Consider the following 16,044-nt stretch of genomic DNA (forward strand, 5'->3'; position numbering starts at 1 on the left):
GAGGCAGAGGCAGAGGCAGAGGCAGAGGCAGAGGCAGAGGCAGAGGCAGAGGCAGAGGCAGAGGCAGAGGCAGAGGCAGAGGCAGAGGCAGAGGCAGAGGCAGAGGCAGAGGCAGAGGCAGAGGCAGAGGCAGAGGCAGAGGCAGAGGCAGAGGCAGAGGCAGAGGCAGAGGCAGAGGCAGAGGCAGAGGCAGAGGCAGAGGCAGAGGCAGAGGCAGAGGCAGAGGCAGAGGCAGAGGCAGAGGCAGAGGCAGAGGCAGAGGCAGAGGCAGAGGCAGAGGCAGAGGCAGAGGCAGAGGCAGAGGCAGAGGCAGAGGCAGAGGCAGAGGCAGAGGCAGAGGCAGAGGCAGAGGCAGAGGCAGAGGCAGAGGCAGAGGCAGAGGCAGAGGCAGAGGCAGAGGCAGAGGCAGAGGCAGAGGCAGAGGCAGAGGCAGAGGCAGAGGCAGAGGCAGAGGCAGAGGCAGAGGCAGAGGCAGAGGCAGAGGCAGAGGCAGAGGCAGAGGCAGAGGCAGAGGCAGAGGCAGAGGCAGAGGCAGAGGCAGAGGCAGAGGCAGAGGCAGAGGCAGAGGCAGAGGCAGAGGCAGAGGCAGAGGCAGAGGCAGAGGCAGAGGCAGAGGCAGAGGCAGAGGCAGAGGCAGAGGAGAGCAGAGGCAGAGGCAGAGGCAGAGGCAGAGGCAGAGGCAGAGGCAGAGGCAGAGGCAGAGGCAGAGGCAGAGGCAGAGGCAGAGGCAGAGGCAGAGGCAGAGGCAGAGGCAGAGGCAGAGGCAGAGGCAGAGGCAGAGGCAGAGGCAGGAGGCAGAGGCAGAGGCAGAGGCAGAGGCAGAGGCAGAGGCAGAGGCAGAGGCAGAGGCAGAGGCAGAGGCAGAGGCAGAGGCAGAGGCAGAGGCAGAGGCAGAGGCAGAGGCAGAGGCAGAGGCAGAGGCAGAGGCAGAGGCAGAGGCAGAGGCAGAGGCAGAGGCAGAGGCAGAGGCAGAGGCAGAGGCAGAGGCAGAGGCAGAGGCAGAGGCAGAGGCAGAGGCAGAGGCAGAGGCAGAGGCAGAGGCAGAGGCAGAGGCAGAGGCAGAGGCAGAGGCAGAGGCAGAGGCAGAGGCAGAGGCAGAGGCAGAGGCAGAGGCAGAGGCAGAGGCAGAGGCAGAGGCAGAGGCAGAGGCAGAGGCAGAGGCAGAGGCAGAGGCAGAGGCAGAGGCAGAGGCAGAGGCAGAGGCAGAGGCAGAGGCAGAGGCAGAGGCAGAGGCAGAGGCAGAGGCAGAGGCAGAGGCAGAGGCAGAGGCAGAGGCAGAGGCAGAGGCAGAGGCAGAGGCAGAGGCAGAGGCAGAGGCAGAGGCAGAGGCAGAGGCAGAGGCAGAGGCAGAGGCAGAGGCAGAGGCAGAGGCAGAGGCAGAGGCAGAGGCAGAGGCAGAGGCAGAGGCAGAGGCAGAGGCAGAGGCAGAGGCAGAGGCAGAGGCAGAGGCAGAGGCAGAGGCAGAGGCAGAGGCAGAGGCAGAGGCAGAGGCAGAGGCAGAGGCAGAGGCAGAGGCAGAGGCAGAGGCAGAGGCAGAGGCAGAGGCAGAGGCAGAGGCAGAGGCAGAGGCAGAGGCAGAGGCAGAGGCAGAGGCAGAGGCAGAGGCAGAGGCAGGAGGCAGAGGCAGAGGCAGAGGCAGAGGCAGAGGCAGAGGCAGAGGCAGAGGCAGAGGCAGAGGCAGAGGCAGAGGCAGAGGCAGAGGCAGAGGCAGAGGCAGAGGCAGAGGCAGAGGCAGAGGCAGAGGCAGAGGCAGAGGCAGAGGCAGAGGCAGAGGCAGAGGCAGAGGCAGAGGCAGAGGCAGAGGCAGAGGCAGAGGCAGAGGCAGAGGCAGAGGCAGAGGCAGAGGCAGAGGCAGAGGCAGAGGCAGAGGCAGAGGCAGAGGCAGAGGCAGAGGCAGAGGCAGAGGCAGAGGCAGAGGCAGAGGCAGAGGCAGAGGCAGAGGCAGAGGCAGAGGCAGAGGCAGAGAGGCAGAGGCAGAGGCAGAGGCAGAGGCAGAGGCAGAGGCAGAGGCAGAGGCAGAGGCAGAGGCAGAGGCAGAGGCAGAGGCAGAGGCAGAGGCAGAGGCAGAGGCAGAGGCAGAGGCAGAGGCAGAGGCAGAGGCAGAGGCAGAGGCAGAGGCAGAGGCAGAGGCAGAGGCAGAGGCAGAGGCAGAGGCAGAGGCAGAGGCAGAGGCAGAGGCAGAGGCAGAGGCAGAGGCAGAGGCAGAGGCAGAGGCAGAGGCAGAGGCAGGCAGATCTCTGTGGTTCAAGACTAGCCTGGTCTACAAGAGCTAGTTCCAGGATGGTTTCCAAAGCTACAGAGAAACCCTGTCTCAGAAAAAAAAAGGCACCTCCTAGTATCCAAAACGTCAGAACTCACAGGTCATGGAGGAGAGGCAGGAGCACTAGAACTCATCAGGTCTGACTTAATACAGAAGTAACGAGAGCCCTCAATCCAGCATGTAGATGGGGCCCTTAATAATAAGGCCCAGTACAGAAAAGCCTAAGAACTCAGAAAACGTTGCTTCTGAACTCTTTGAATTGTAAAGTTTTTGTTGGTTGTTTTTACTGAAAGTTTTTTTAAAAATTAGGTATTTGTGTGGGAATGTGCACACGAATGCAGGAGCCGGCAGAATCCAGGTGTCACATCCTGGGGAGCCCCAGGTACAGGCGGTTTAGAGCTGCTGTAGTGCTGGGACCCAAAGCTGAGTCCTCTGCAGCACTCTCCAGCACTGAGCACCTCTCTAGTCCAGTTTTAATTACTTTGAATTTTCTAAAAACGTATTATATGTGTATGATGTTCTCTCTGCATGTGTCTGTGTACTACATCCTTGCCTGGGGCCCACAGAGACCAAAGTGTGGGGGACAGGTCATAGCTCTGGGATTAGAGTTAGTGGTGAGCTGCCCATTTGGGTTCTGGGAATCAAACCTGGTTCTTCTGGGATAACAGCCAGTGTTAACTGTTGTATTGTTTTGGAGGCTGTCCTGGAACTCGCTCTGTAGACCAGGCTGGCCTCGAACTCATAGAGATCTGCCTGCCTCTGCCTCCCGAGTGCTGGCATGCGCCACCAACACCTGGCCAGTGTTAACTTCTAAACCATCTCTCCAGCCTAATTATTTTTCTGACAAAGGGTTCCAGGGTGGCCACCAACTTGCTATGTAGCTGAGGCTAGCCTTGAACTCCAGATCCTCCTGCCTCCACTTGCCAAGCACTAGGAACTTATAGACAAGAAATAAGAGGATTCCTCACTGTCTGACTTACAAGGCCACAGTACAAGAGGATGCAGATTAATTGATGGCTGCAACTGCTCGTCCATCCTCAAAACAAAGACTATACAATCTGAGGCGTTTATTGGAGGGGGATCAGTCCCTGAAGGACTGATTCATACAAACCATTAGGTTTACTTAGCTGGCTTATTGCCAGGGCTAGAAGACAAGAGAGGAAGGACAGGCATTACTGAAGGAAGCAGCCATGTTCCAGATGTTTTCTGATGGTCAGTATCAGGCCTGGTGAGACAGTGAACACAGGAGAGTCCTGTGGATTCAGCAGGGACTTTGGACTAGTAAGAGGTCAGTGGCTTGCTCAGCCCCTATGCCTTGTGGTCTTGGTGAAGAGTCTCTGAGTGCTTTAGACTGACAGCCAAGTGATTCTCATGAAGTGCTAAGGGAACTGAGAAGGGATGAAGCCAGAGGCAGCCAGGGGGCTTGTCTGGGCCAAGGTTTGTGTCAAGCTAAAGTTCAGAGGGAAAAAACAGACAGAAAGCCACATTTAGTGCTAAGGAGCTTCTGGAAGCTGGAAAGTCTGAGCTCTGGTTCCTTTCTTTCTTTTTTTTCGAGACAGGGTTTCTCTGTATTGTTTTGGAGGCTGCCCTGGAACTTGCTCTGCAGACCAGGCTGGCATCGAACTCACAGAGATCCACCTGCCTCTGCCTCCTGAGTGCTGGGATTAAAGGCATGCGCCACCAACGCCCAGCTCTGAGCTCTGGTTTCCTAACTGGGCAAAGGAGCAGTGCAGGAGACTGCCATGCCTCAGTGATGAGAAGCTGTGCATACTTCCCTCCTGGAAGAAAGGACGCTGGGGCTGGAGGTCTTTCACCTCCGCAGATGTGCAGTGCCCCCCTGTGACACTTCAGGATGAGGAGGCAAGGAGGGCTCCTGAGAACATCACAGATGATAAAGACCTGAGTGAGGTAATGTCCCCATCCATGCTGCTATGCATAAATGAGATCTCACTGGACGATCCTTCTTCAAGTATTTTCTTAGCTACTGAGTGCCAAGACCAACTGGCACTTACTTGTGATGGATGGTGACAAATAATCAGAAATCCTGTTCTATTCCAAGCAAAAGGACCCAAGAAGTAAGCAGGTATAGCCACTTTAACATCTGACAAACTAGACTTGAAACCAAGACTAATCAGAAGAGACAGGGAAGGACATACTCATCAAAGGATATTGCAATTCTAAACATTTATGCACCAAAAACAAGTACGCCCAAGCTCATAAAAGAAACAGTAGTACAGTTGGAATCAAATATTGACCCTTACACAGTGATGGTGGGAGTACCCTACCTTCTCCGATAAATAGATCATCCAAACAAAAACTGAACAGATGTCATAAACCTAATGGATCTACCAGATAGTTACAGAACATGTCATCTAAACAAACAAGAATGACACTCATGGAACTTTCTCCAAAATTGACCACATACGTGGTGTCTTAGGGTTTCTATTGTGATGAAAGGCAAGTTGGGGAGGAAATGGTTTATTTGACTTACACTTCAGCATTGCTACTCATCATTGAAGGACGTCAGGACAGGAACTCAAGCAGGGCAGGAAACTACGGACAGGAGTTGATGCAGAGGCCATGGAGGGTGCTGTTTACTGGCTTACTTCCCCTGGCTTGCTCAGCCCACCTTCTTATAGAACCCAGAACCACCAGCCCAGAGATGGCACCACCCACCATGGACTGGGCCCTTCCCCATTGATCACTAAATGAGAAAATGCATTACAGCTGCATCTCAAGGAGGCATTTCCTCAACTGAGGCTCCTTCTTCTGATGACTATAGCTTGTGTCAAGCTGACACACAAAACCAGCCCGTAAAGTTGAACAGAGTAATCCTCAACAGATACAAGAAAGTTGAAATAACACTCTGCATTGTATCTGGTCACCGCAGATTAAAGCTGAGTATCAAAGAAAGATTACAAATTCATGGAAACTGAATGACTCACTACTGAACAAGAGAATAGGTCAAGACAGATATTTAAAAAAATTATATTTATTTATTTATCTTTGTTTTTTTTTCGAGACAGTGTTTCTCTGTGTAGCTTTGGAGCCTGTCCCAGAACTTGCTCTGTAGACCGGGCTGCCTTTGAACTCACAGAGATTCGCCTGCCTCTGCCTCCCAAAGTGCTGGGATTAAAGCCACCAATGCCTGGCTTTTTTTTTTTGGACAGGATTCCTCTGTGTAGACCTGGCTGTCCTTGAACTCAAGAGATCCACCTGCTTCTGCCTCCTGAGTTCTGGGATTAAAGGTGTGTGTCACCACGGGGTAAGACAGAAATTTAAAAGTTTTTAGAAGTGAATGAAAATGAAAAAATAACATGCCCAAACCTGTGGGACACACTGAAGACAGCTCTAAGAGGTGAGCTCACAGCACTAAGTGCCTACATGAAAAACTGGAGAAATCTTATATTAGCAACTTAACAGCACATCCAAAAGCTCTAGAAAAAATGAAAAAAGTAACACTGAAAAGGTAAGTAGAGTAGATGACAAGAAATAATCAAACAGGGCTGAAATCAATAAAGTAGAAACAAAAATTACAAGAGTCAATGAAACAAAGAGTTGGTTCTTTGAGAAAAATCCACAAGATTGATAAATCTTTAGTCAAATTAACTAAAAGACAGGAAATTCAGATTAAGAAAATTAGAGATAAGAAAGGAGACATTACAACAGACACCGAGGAAATTCAGAGAATCATGAGGATATACTTTAAAAACATGCATTCCACAAGATTAGAAAGCCTAAAGAAAAATTGATAAATTTCTTGATCTACCAAAGTTAAATCAAGACCAGATAAGCAACTTAAATAACCCATAACCCCAAGTGAAATAGGAGCAGTAATTAAAAGTCTCCCAACCAAAAAAAATCCAGGACTACATGGATTCAGCACAGAACTCTACCAGACCTTCAAAGAACAATTGTCATCAATACTCCTCAAATGATTCCTTAAAATAGAAACAAAAGGAACACTGCCCAATTCTTTTTTTTTTCTTAAAAGATTTATTATTATGTATACAGTGTTCTGCCTGCATGCCAGAAGAGGGCACTAGAACTCATTATAGATTGAGTCACTATGTGGTTGCTGGGAATTGAACTCAGGAATTCTGGAAGAGCATCCAGCCAGTGCTCTTAACCTCTGAGCCATCTCTCCAGCCCTGCCCAATTCTTTTAAAGAGGCCACAATTACTCTAATACCTAAACCACAGAAAGATCCAGCTAAGAAAAAAAATTTTGAGCCGGGCATTGGTGGAGTATGCCTTTAATCCCAGCACTCGGGAGGCAGAGGCAGGCGGATCTCTGTAAGTTCGAGGCTGGGTTGGACCGACAGCCTCAAAAACAATACGAAACCCTGTCTCGTAAAAACCAAAAAAAAATAAAAAAATAAAAAATCTGCAAACCAAATCCAAGAACACTTCAAAAAGAGCATCCACCATGATCAAATAGACCATCCCAGAGATGAAGGGATGGTTCAACATACATAAATCAATGGATGTAATCCACCACATAAACAGGGTGAAAGAAAAAAAACAAACACATGATCATCTTGAAAGAAATTGAAAGGGCAATGATCATCTTCACATGGAAACATAAAAACCCCGGATAGCTAAAACACTCCTGGATAATAAAGAAGAGCTGGAGGTATCACCATCCCTGATCTCAAATTGTTACTACAGGGCTATAATAGTAAAAACAACATGGTATTGGCATAAAAACAGACATGTTGATCAGAGCAACCAAATTGAAGACCCAGATATAAGTCCACACACATAAGGACATCTGATCTTTGATAAAGAAGCCAGAAATACACACTGGAAAAAAAAAAAGAGCACATCTTTTTTTTTTTTTTTTTTTGGTTTTTCGAGACAGGTGGCTTTGGAGGCTATCCTGGAACTCGCTCGGTAGTCCAGGCTGGCCTCGAACTCACAGAGATCCGCCTGCCTCTGCCTCCCGAGTGCTGGGATTAAAGGCGTGCGCCACCAACGCCCGGCTTAGTTGATGAAATCTTAATAAAAACACTTTCTTTTTTCTTCCCAAACAGTAGCTAGCTCTGAAGTTTAAGTGGGATATAGAGGGTGTGTTTTGAATTCTTTGTTTTGTTTTATTATTGTTGCTTTGGGTTTTCAAGACAGGGTTTCTCTGTATTGTCTTGGAGGCTGTCCTGGAACCAGCTCTGTAGACCAGGCTCGTGCCTCTGCTTCCCGAGTGCTGGGACTAAAGGCACACACCACCACCGCCTGGCTGAGGTGGTGTTATTCTTGGGTGGCAAAACTTCCTGTAAGTAGTACATGTTCCTTGGGCTAATTGTTTCTTTGGTCTCTTTTAAGTGCTCCTCTTGGATGAATCTCTCCCCAGGAAAAGACGTGCAACCCTGCCCAGCTCCCACCCTCTAGTCATTCTTACTGCTCCAAGATAGCACAAAAGAGGAGGAATCTCAAGTGGGACTGCAAGCCCTTCCCTGGACTCAAAGGGGACCCAGCATCAGCTAGGCGGGACTCAGCATCAACCGCAGGAAGGTAGCAAGGACACAGCAGGCCACAGTAGGGCAGAATGAACGGGAGGAGAATCAGGGCAGGGACCACAGTCAGGTATATGGCTTCAGCCCAGGACCCTGCCCAGAAGAGCCTTATGACCTGACACACTGGCCAGGGACACACTTAATGTCATCATTTTTATTAGTTTTCTCTTTTTGAAAATAAGAGTAAACATACAATATATATTTTCTATTTATACTTATTAGCTATAATTACTGCAGGGGTCAGATGTTACCCCCAGCCACTCAGGAGCAATTTCTTTGGCTGGTCTTTCTTTGTAGAGGGAAAGAAGTGTGCGTGACTGCCAAAAGCAGAATCTCTTTATTATCAAACAGCAGTGACAGGAAAACCTATCACTGTCTTACACACTGAGGCTGGGGAGCCAGGGGAGGACAGCGGATACTAGAGAACCCACAGGAACCCTATCTTAGAAGCATTTCCACGCTGCTTGTCCACCTTTCACCCTAGTTCTGTCCTAAGAGCCCTGGACTCTCAGAGGGGACACCAAGGAATGTTTTGTAGGCAGTGACCATCCTCCAGGGCATAAGGGAACAGAATTCCAGACGGCTCTGGACCACTCAGGCAGTCACAGAGCACCAACTGGTGTACACAGGGTGGATGGTGCAGGCCCAGGCTGCCCCTCTGGGCCCATCTCTGCCCATCACCACATCCAGTGCCAGAGTCTCAAGACTGTTGGAGCAGTACTATTGGCACCCGGACTCTACCCAGGACAGGCTCAGTGGGGACACAAGGCAAGGGTTATGGGTTGGGACCCCAAGGGGAGTTCCATGCTCACCCCAGGCAAAGGGGGAAGGAAGAGCACCCTGTGGCCTCCTGTCCAGCTCCTGCTGCTGTGCTGGCTCCGTTTCCTTTGACCCCACACCAACAGCAGTGGAAAACAGCCACTGGAGATGCGCAGAGATTTCACTGCAGGAGGGGGCAGGGCCCTACTCTGGGCCCTCAATTGGGATGGGGGAGCCTTCTGAGTGGTCAGGAGCCCACCTGGCCTTTCCCCAAAGAAAGGAGGAGGTGCTGCCACCCACAGGGGCTCCATGATAGGGCTGGCAGAAGGCTGGGTGGAGCTGGAGGGACTTCAGTTCTTGAGGATAGTCTCGTAGGCCTGGTACACGTGCTGGGACACCTCTGGTGCTCGACACTTCAGGGACAGCTGCAGGAGAAGAGGAGGGCGGGAAAAGAACTCATCCCCAGGGCTCTTCAGTGGAAGGGTGGGAGAGCGGGCACCAGAGGGAAAAGTGAGCTTGCGTGTATATGCACACATGGCAGGGCGGCAGCTCAGAGTGGGGCAGATGTGAGGTACAGCAGAGGGGGCGGCATTGCAGTCCTCTGGGTGGAAACCAAATATACTTGCAGCCCCCATACCTGCTGTCAGCTCTGCCGCCAGAGCCGCTGGCAGGAGGCATGATTCATGAGCTGTTGGGAGTTCCCAGACCCCACCCTCCTTTCTGGGCTGTCTGCCCCTACAACCACTGGAGCTAGGTCAGGGGTAATGCTGACAGGCAGTCCTGGTGGGCAGAGGGTTAAGAGGGAGCAGGTCTCTGCTGGGGGCTACAAGGTGTGTGGATCTGGCTCTGGCTCCTGCAGGAAGCAGGTTTGCACAAGACCACCTCAGTGCTGGCTGAGGTCTTAGCCTTAGATTCTAGGCAGAGGGGATGGAAACCAGCCAGCCCGCCTTTCTACCTGAGAGCATCAGATCTGTCCGAGGCTGCAAACAGGAAGGAGTGGCAAGCAGAATTGTGGAATTCAGCAGCAGTAGCCACAGAAGGGTCCATGGGCCTCCTTTTAAAGGCCCTACACAGCATGCATGCGGGAGTGGTTGGAAACCCTTGTGTTGGCGGCCTCCATGCACATCTGCTGGGCCTTGGGAGCATCATGTTTAAGCAAGGCCAAGTTACAGAGGGAAGCAGAATGCACCGGGGTCAGACCAGGAGACGAGGCATGCGCAGTACCCCTAGGAAGGGTGGAGGCGGGGCAGTAGAAGAGAGAAGCAATGTGCTAGCCTCCAAGTCCTGAACCCTGGCACCAGCAGGGAAGGTGGATATGCAGTAATCAAACAGGGAGATGCAGACCACTACCACCTCAGCTAACATCACAGCCCTACCCACCAGCGCCAAGGTCACCGGAATTGGGTGGTAGTGTCTACAGGGCCACACCTACCAGGCAAGAGTGCATGGGGGAAGCAAAGCCTGGGAACTCTAGGCTGGGAACAGCAGTGCAGTTTACAGAATATCCAGACCACCCTGAAGGTGTCCTCTGATAGCTCTGACTTAAGGTCTAGAGGCACGGGCTGCTGAGAATCAGTGTGCCCCTGGCCAGGCACTCAGGCACCCATATGGCAGCAGGGCCAAAGCCTGTAGCAAGTGATACTATTTCCCTATCTGATTATATGTGTTCATATCCCTTGGCGTCTTATCTGGGTGACTTGAGGGGGCTGAACTGAAGTTTCTAAAAGTTCAAAGAACCAATTCTCACACCAGACTCAGAGACCGTGGCATAATGACGCCCATCACCAGTTTCTAACAGCCCAGACTAGGAATGCTGATTGGGGAGCACTGCCAGGGCAGGGGGATGGGAGCAGGGGTTCTCACCGTCATGCTGGGGTTGCCTGGCTGGATCCGCAGCTCCGCCAGCACCCAGATGCCGTTGGTCAACTTGAGAGACTGGTAGAGCATGTCCTGGCCCTCCACACTCCTCTTGGCAACAGTGAAGATGTTACTGCTCTGCAGCTTGTTGCTTGCGGCCTCTGCAGGGTCAGACAGCCATGGGAGGCCACATTCAGTGGGTAAAGGGAGAGACTTAGTGGGACACTGGGGACAGGGCTCACCTGTGTTGAGTGGGCAGTCTCTGATCTGGAACTGGGCTTCATTCTCGTTGGGAATGTCTTTCCATGTGGCCAAGAACATCTGCCGGTCTGCAGGGTGAGAAGGATGGGGTGAAAGACGGGACCCTGATAATCTGTGGCCCCTCAGCATCACATGGCAGGAACGGGTGTGGTCTCCAGTGTGCCACCCGCGTGAAGCACTGGCCTTCCACAGTTCCATCTGCTTCAGCTCGGGACACAGACCTGCTCTTAAATGCCCCCTGCTTCCTGCCTCTCCTCTCCCTCACCCTACATCTGACCCCATCTTCTTCCACCTCTGCAGCCTGCTCCTTAGGCGTGGCTCTGCGGCAAGGGCGAGGAGGCGCCACACACAGCCCAGGCCCAGCCTTCTCTGCGTCCTTCTTGGGGTTCTGGCCCCAGCACTAAGGAGATAGACACTGGGTATGGTGACCGACTGGTTCTTTGCAGCCCACAGGGCTCACAAGTAAGGTGGCACAGGCCACCTGCAAGTCAGAGATGGGGCCCTTAGGATCTGCCAAAGATCCATCATAAGGCAAAGCTTGTTAGCCCTTACTATAAGCACTAGTGTCTCAGGGTCCCCAGCTGCAGTCCTGCAAATCCCCAGGGCCCTTCACAACTCACCCATCTTCCCGTCCTCCACAAAGAGGACATGCAGAGGGTACAGGGTGCTGAAGTAGAAGACGTCAATGTTGTTCTTCACAGCCACCTAGACATGGGGTCCCCAGTTAGTCCCCAAGGCTTGACACCCTAATTCTTGGGCTTATGACACCTCTGAGGCCCCAAGTAGGGTGTCCTGAGCAGCAGGCTTTGTCATAGAACCCTCCCTTGTAGCCATGCCCCTTTGTCCCCTAGTTCGGGTTCCATCTGCAATAGAGCACAATTCTCTATCAGGCCTTCCACACACATGACCAGCATGCATCCCAGGACTGAGCGTGAGTAGAAACGGGGTGCTGCTCCTGTGGGGACTAACCTGAAGATTGTTCAGAGGCTCCATCTTCATGACTGAGCCCACTGTGTTGAGAGGCAGGGAGAGTTCCACAGTCTGGTTGGGACTGAGCGGCGCGTGCACCTGGAGTGGTGCAGCAGGGGCCAAGCCAAAGCTGAAGAGAGAGAGAGAAGTCCCACAGGTGGTAGGGGAGTGGGTGCTGACATGGGACGGGCTGGCTCTTTGTGCTCTTTCATCAAGTGAGCTTTTCCCAAGCTCATAACCATCCCTGCTCCACGTAGACATGAGGCAGGAATCTGAGGCCAGCACCACACTCCAGTCTGGTTAAGGCAGGCTAACCTCCGCCGCCGCTTCTCTCTGTGCTGGACCCTGGTAAGTCAGGTGGCATATCCCTGCCTTTTTCTTTAGGACCTAAGCCAGCACCAGAAGTCTGGACTTCACACTTCTTGATGGAAAACTCTGACAGCCTAGGTATTAAGACCCCTAACTCAAGAGGGGTCTGACCACCCCCAGCAAAGATCAATTTCACTGTCTGGCCTGGAACTGGCCTTGCTATACAAGCGCCACAGGTTCAGGCAAGCCCTACCTTTCTTTCTATGTGAGTGAACTAGGAAGGTTGCTTCAGTAGGACACAAACTTCTGGAAGGCAAGTCACAGTTGTATGGAGGGGAGCCTGAACTGGACACTCAGAATGTCCAGGGTAGCACACAGCAATATGTCAATTTCTATACTGATAAAAAACCAGAAGTACACAATTGTTTCTTCCTGATGAGGACACACCTTAAATGAGGGACTGGCTCATTCCAGCCGGCAGCTCCTCCATGAACGGCAGGCACTGCTGGGAACTGAAACTCTGCTCTCTACTCAGGCTTGCCTAGAGTCCAGAGGAAACCTACATTTGTACTGTGTTTCTGCACTCCAGGCTGTGTAGGAGCCATCACTGTCAGCTCTGTGACCTTGGGCAGGGCCTTTCCCCGAGCACAGGAGTAATTACCCATTATAAAGGGGAGATAACATCCACTCTACTGGACCAACAGTCTACAGCCCTTGGCCTAGGCTCTGCTACCCAGGAAGTGTTCAGTGCAGAGGACTTGTTATCAGCTGTCACACACCTACAGTCTTTGTGTCCTGTGAGGGGAAGAGGCAGAGCTGCCTCAGCCTTCCCAGTGTCTAACGCTCTTCTGAGGAAGCCGCCCCTTCAGTCAACTTCTTAGAGGCTCAGTTTGCTCATCACTGGAGCCGCTCAGGAAGAGGAATCATCAAGAGGGGCTGCCACGGTTCCCAGAGGGCCTGGCCTTGCTGGCTCATAGTGCTACCAAGTATGTTTCTTCACCAACACGGCCCAGGAAATATGGGGGACAGGACAACAAGGATCTGGGAGCGCCCACTACTCATCCTCAGAGTCCTTGTTTGATCTATCTTTTGCTCTTGGGGGAGGCTGTCTGGCAGGCCTACTATCCACCCACTTTCTCAGAGCTGCTCCCCCACACCAAAGTGACTCAGGCCTAGGAGAGGCAGGTAGGAGTTGCAGGGCACTTCCAGTGGTGGGCTGCTGGCTTGGAGCTGTGATTTCTGACACAAAACTGTTCTCTGGGCAGTGGAGGAGAGTAAGTTGGGGGAGATGACCTCTCCACTCTGTCTGGTGCTTTGGCACCCATAAAATGGACAAAAGAGTGACTGCTGCTGAGTTTGGCCAAGGGCTCACCTGTTGCGATTGAACTGGATGGCAAAATCTGTCATGACCTGTAGGGCCTTGTTAGTCAGCTGCAGGTCCATGGAGATGGAGCCAACCTGGCGGGTGAAGGTGCCAGAGATCTCCAGGCCCTTGGCCTTTATGGCAGGGAGCCAGACCTGTAGGGAAAAGGACAGGAGGGGTCGTGCGACTCTTCCCCACCCCAAAGTCATAGCAAGCCTGAGATCTTTTCTCTTTCTTGAGGGGCCTTCTGATCAACCGGCCTCCATCACTAAGGCATGATAAATAAGCTCACCCTGTAGCCCACCCAGGACCAGCACCATACATAGCATAGCATAGTTGTATATCAGAGCAGTTGTGGACAGGAAGGACATCTTCAGAGGTCAAAAAAGGCAATACCAAGAAAGACTGAAGAACAGTGAGAAGATAAGTGAGCTTGCCAGTACCATGACAAGCCAAGGTCAGAGCTGAGTATACAATAGTGTTCTGGATCCTGGCCACAACCTGACTTTTCCTTGGCTGTTACAGCCTGTCCTTCTGTGCAGGAGATATGGCTGGTCTTCCAATGAAGAAACTGGCCGCACCACAGAATATACCAAAGAAGCTCTGCCTGCCAATGTCCTGGTTGTCCTTAGCAGGCTCAGGAAAGGAATGCCTCCATCAGGAAACCTGTCCTCATGAGCTCATGCATCTCTCCTCCTCACTGCTTGCAAGGAGCTCCTTAAGTGTTTGCTGTTGTGTATACACCTGTCTCAGAGCTGGCGTGGTGCTGCTGTGCACAGGGTGCTTACACAGTAGGGGGCAGGAACCAACCCTGCAGTGAAGCACAACTACAAATGTGCCTCTCAGGCCCTTTGTGTCCTCACTGGCTCACTGGCCCTTGGTAATAAAGGTACAGTTCTACCGGAGCCCCGCAGTGCCCAGTCTACCTGCCTTCTTGTCACAGACACACAGCCCAGGTCTTTCAATGCGTCTGCCCTCAGCGCCTCCACTTCTCTGTTTCTCTTTGTGGTTTTTCGAGACAGAGTTTCTCTGTGTAGCCCTGGCTATCCTGGAACTCTGTAGACCAGGCTGGCCTGGGATTCACAGAGATCCTTCTGCCTCTGCCTCCCGAGTGCTGGGACTAAAGGCGCACGCCACCACCACCTGGCTGGGCTCCCATTTTTCAAGGTAGCATAGCTCCACTCAGCCTAGATTTCTCTTCACAGCAGCTGGCATTCTCTTGTAGAATGCAGACACGATCACCAACCCTAGAAAACCTTTCCACCTTGCACTGGTGGGGCCCAGAGACTGAACTCAAGTCACCAGGCTTGGTGGTAAGCATTTTATTCTCTGAGCAATCTCACTAGCCCCAGTGAGTGTTTTTTTTTTTCTTTTTTTAATTGCACATAGCTGAGGTTAACCTTGAACTCCTGATCTTCCTGCCTCTACCTCCCATGTATGGCTGTTGTTAGGTTTTTTTTTTCCCCCTTCAAGACAGGGTTTCTCTGTAGCTTTGGAGCCTGACCTGGAACTTGGAGCTTGTCCTGGAACTCGCTCTGTAGACCAGGCTGGCCTTAAACTCACAAAGATCTGCCTGCCTCTGCCTCCTGAGTGCTGGGATTAAAGGTGTGTGCCATCAACGCCTGGCCATTGTTAGGCTTTTAATGGGTATAGTTTGGCCTGTTGGTCGCTGTCAACAACCTGTGTAGTAGGCAACGAAATGTGGTTTATATCACATCCTGTACTCTCTGGTCCTGTTGACTGTGACTTGTGACCTTAGAGAGTATATAGCCAGGCATGGTGGCTCATGTCTACAACCCTACAAACCTAGCCCTCTGGAGACTGAGGCAGAAGGATTTGCCACAAGATCAAGGCCAGCATGGGACTTCAAAGTGAGATCCTGTCTTAAAAATGGAAGACATAGCCGGGCGTTGGTGGCGCACGCCTTTAATCCCAGTACTCGGGAGGCAGAGGCAGGCGGACCTCTGTGAGTTCGAGGCCAGCCTGGTCTACAAAGTGAGTTCCAGGACAGCCTCCAAAGCCACAGAGAAACCCTGTCTCGAAAAACCAAAAAAAAAAAAAGCCGGGCGTTGGTGGCGCACGCCTTTAATCCCAGCACTTGGGAGGCAGAGGCAGGCGAATCTCTGTGAGTTCGAGACCAGCCTGGACTACCAAGCGAGTTCCAGGACAGCCTCCAAAGTCACAGAGAAACCCTGTCTCGAAAAAAAAAACCAAAAAAAAAAAAAAAAAAAAAAGGAAGACATACAAGTGCTCTCACTTTGTAGCACAATGACATAGAAGTTGAAGATTAAACTACAGTGTCATTGCATTACATTTAATTCCATATTCTGTCACTTACCAGCTATGTGACCACAGGCAAAAGCACTCAAGTTTCTCACCCATAAAATGAATAACAGTAACATATGGCTGTAGGAGGACCCAGTAGGCCGCTTCTGTGGAAGGCTGGTGCGTGCCTGGCATCAAGCCTGCTATTGCAGGCAGAAGAGCTGCTATCATGTGAACTTCTCAGGCCAAGCCTGTCAGAGGCCTGGCTGCCACCTCTGTAGGAGAAGCCAGGTCAGAGAAACACAGGTGCTGCTTACACGCTTATCACCAAAGCCCTCTACGGGTGGGTCCTGAAGTTTCTGAGGTAGGAACCTCAGACGATGAAGGCTCAGCAGACATGGCCTCTGACTTGTGTTGTTAAAGGGTTAGGCCATATATGTCCCTGAGGGGCTTTCCTGACCAGGTTAAAATGACTCACACTGTGCTCTC

The 16,044-nt window shown here is 51.9% G+C and overlaps 1 protein-coding gene and 1 non-coding gene across 4 annotated transcripts in view; both read right to left on the minus strand.

Annotated features, from left to right (window-relative positions):
- Positions 1–8,090: 8,090 nt before the first annotated feature.
- The window catches only part of Ap1b1 (adaptor related protein complex 1 subunit beta 1), a 55,828-nt gene continuing 47,874 nt past the window's right edge, over positions 8,091–16,044 (minus strand). For all 3 annotated transcript variants that reach the window (XM_040746787.1, XM_040746789.1, XM_040746788.1), the window contains 6 exons: positions 13,300–13,445; positions 11,619–11,748; positions 11,270–11,354; positions 10,631–10,717; positions 10,395–10,549; positions 8,091–8,956 (listed from right to left, as the gene is read on the minus strand). In XM_040746787.1, coding sequence (XP_040602721.1) covers positions 8,882–8,956; positions 10,395–10,549; positions 10,631–10,717; positions 11,270–11,354; positions 11,619–11,748; positions 13,300–13,445 — 678 coding nt within the window. In that variant the 3' untranslated portion in view covers positions 8,091–8,881. The remainder of the gene's footprint in view (positions 8,957–10,394; positions 10,550–10,630; positions 10,718–11,269; positions 11,355–11,618; positions 11,749–13,299; positions 13,446–16,044) is intronic.
- LOC121141040 lies at positions 12,778–12,874 on the minus strand. Its single transcript, XR_005877987.1, has one exon. It is a non-coding gene; the product is annotated as a small nucleolar RNA SNORD125 (small nucleolar RNA).

The sequence above is a fragment of the Mesocricetus auratus genome, unplaced genomic scaffold (genome assembly GCF_017639785.1).
Source record: "Mesocricetus auratus isolate SY011 unplaced genomic scaffold, BCM_Maur_2.0 Super-Scaffold_100006, whole genome shotgun sequence".
NCBI lineage: Eukaryota > Metazoa > Chordata > Mammalia > Rodentia > Cricetidae > Mesocricetus > Mesocricetus auratus.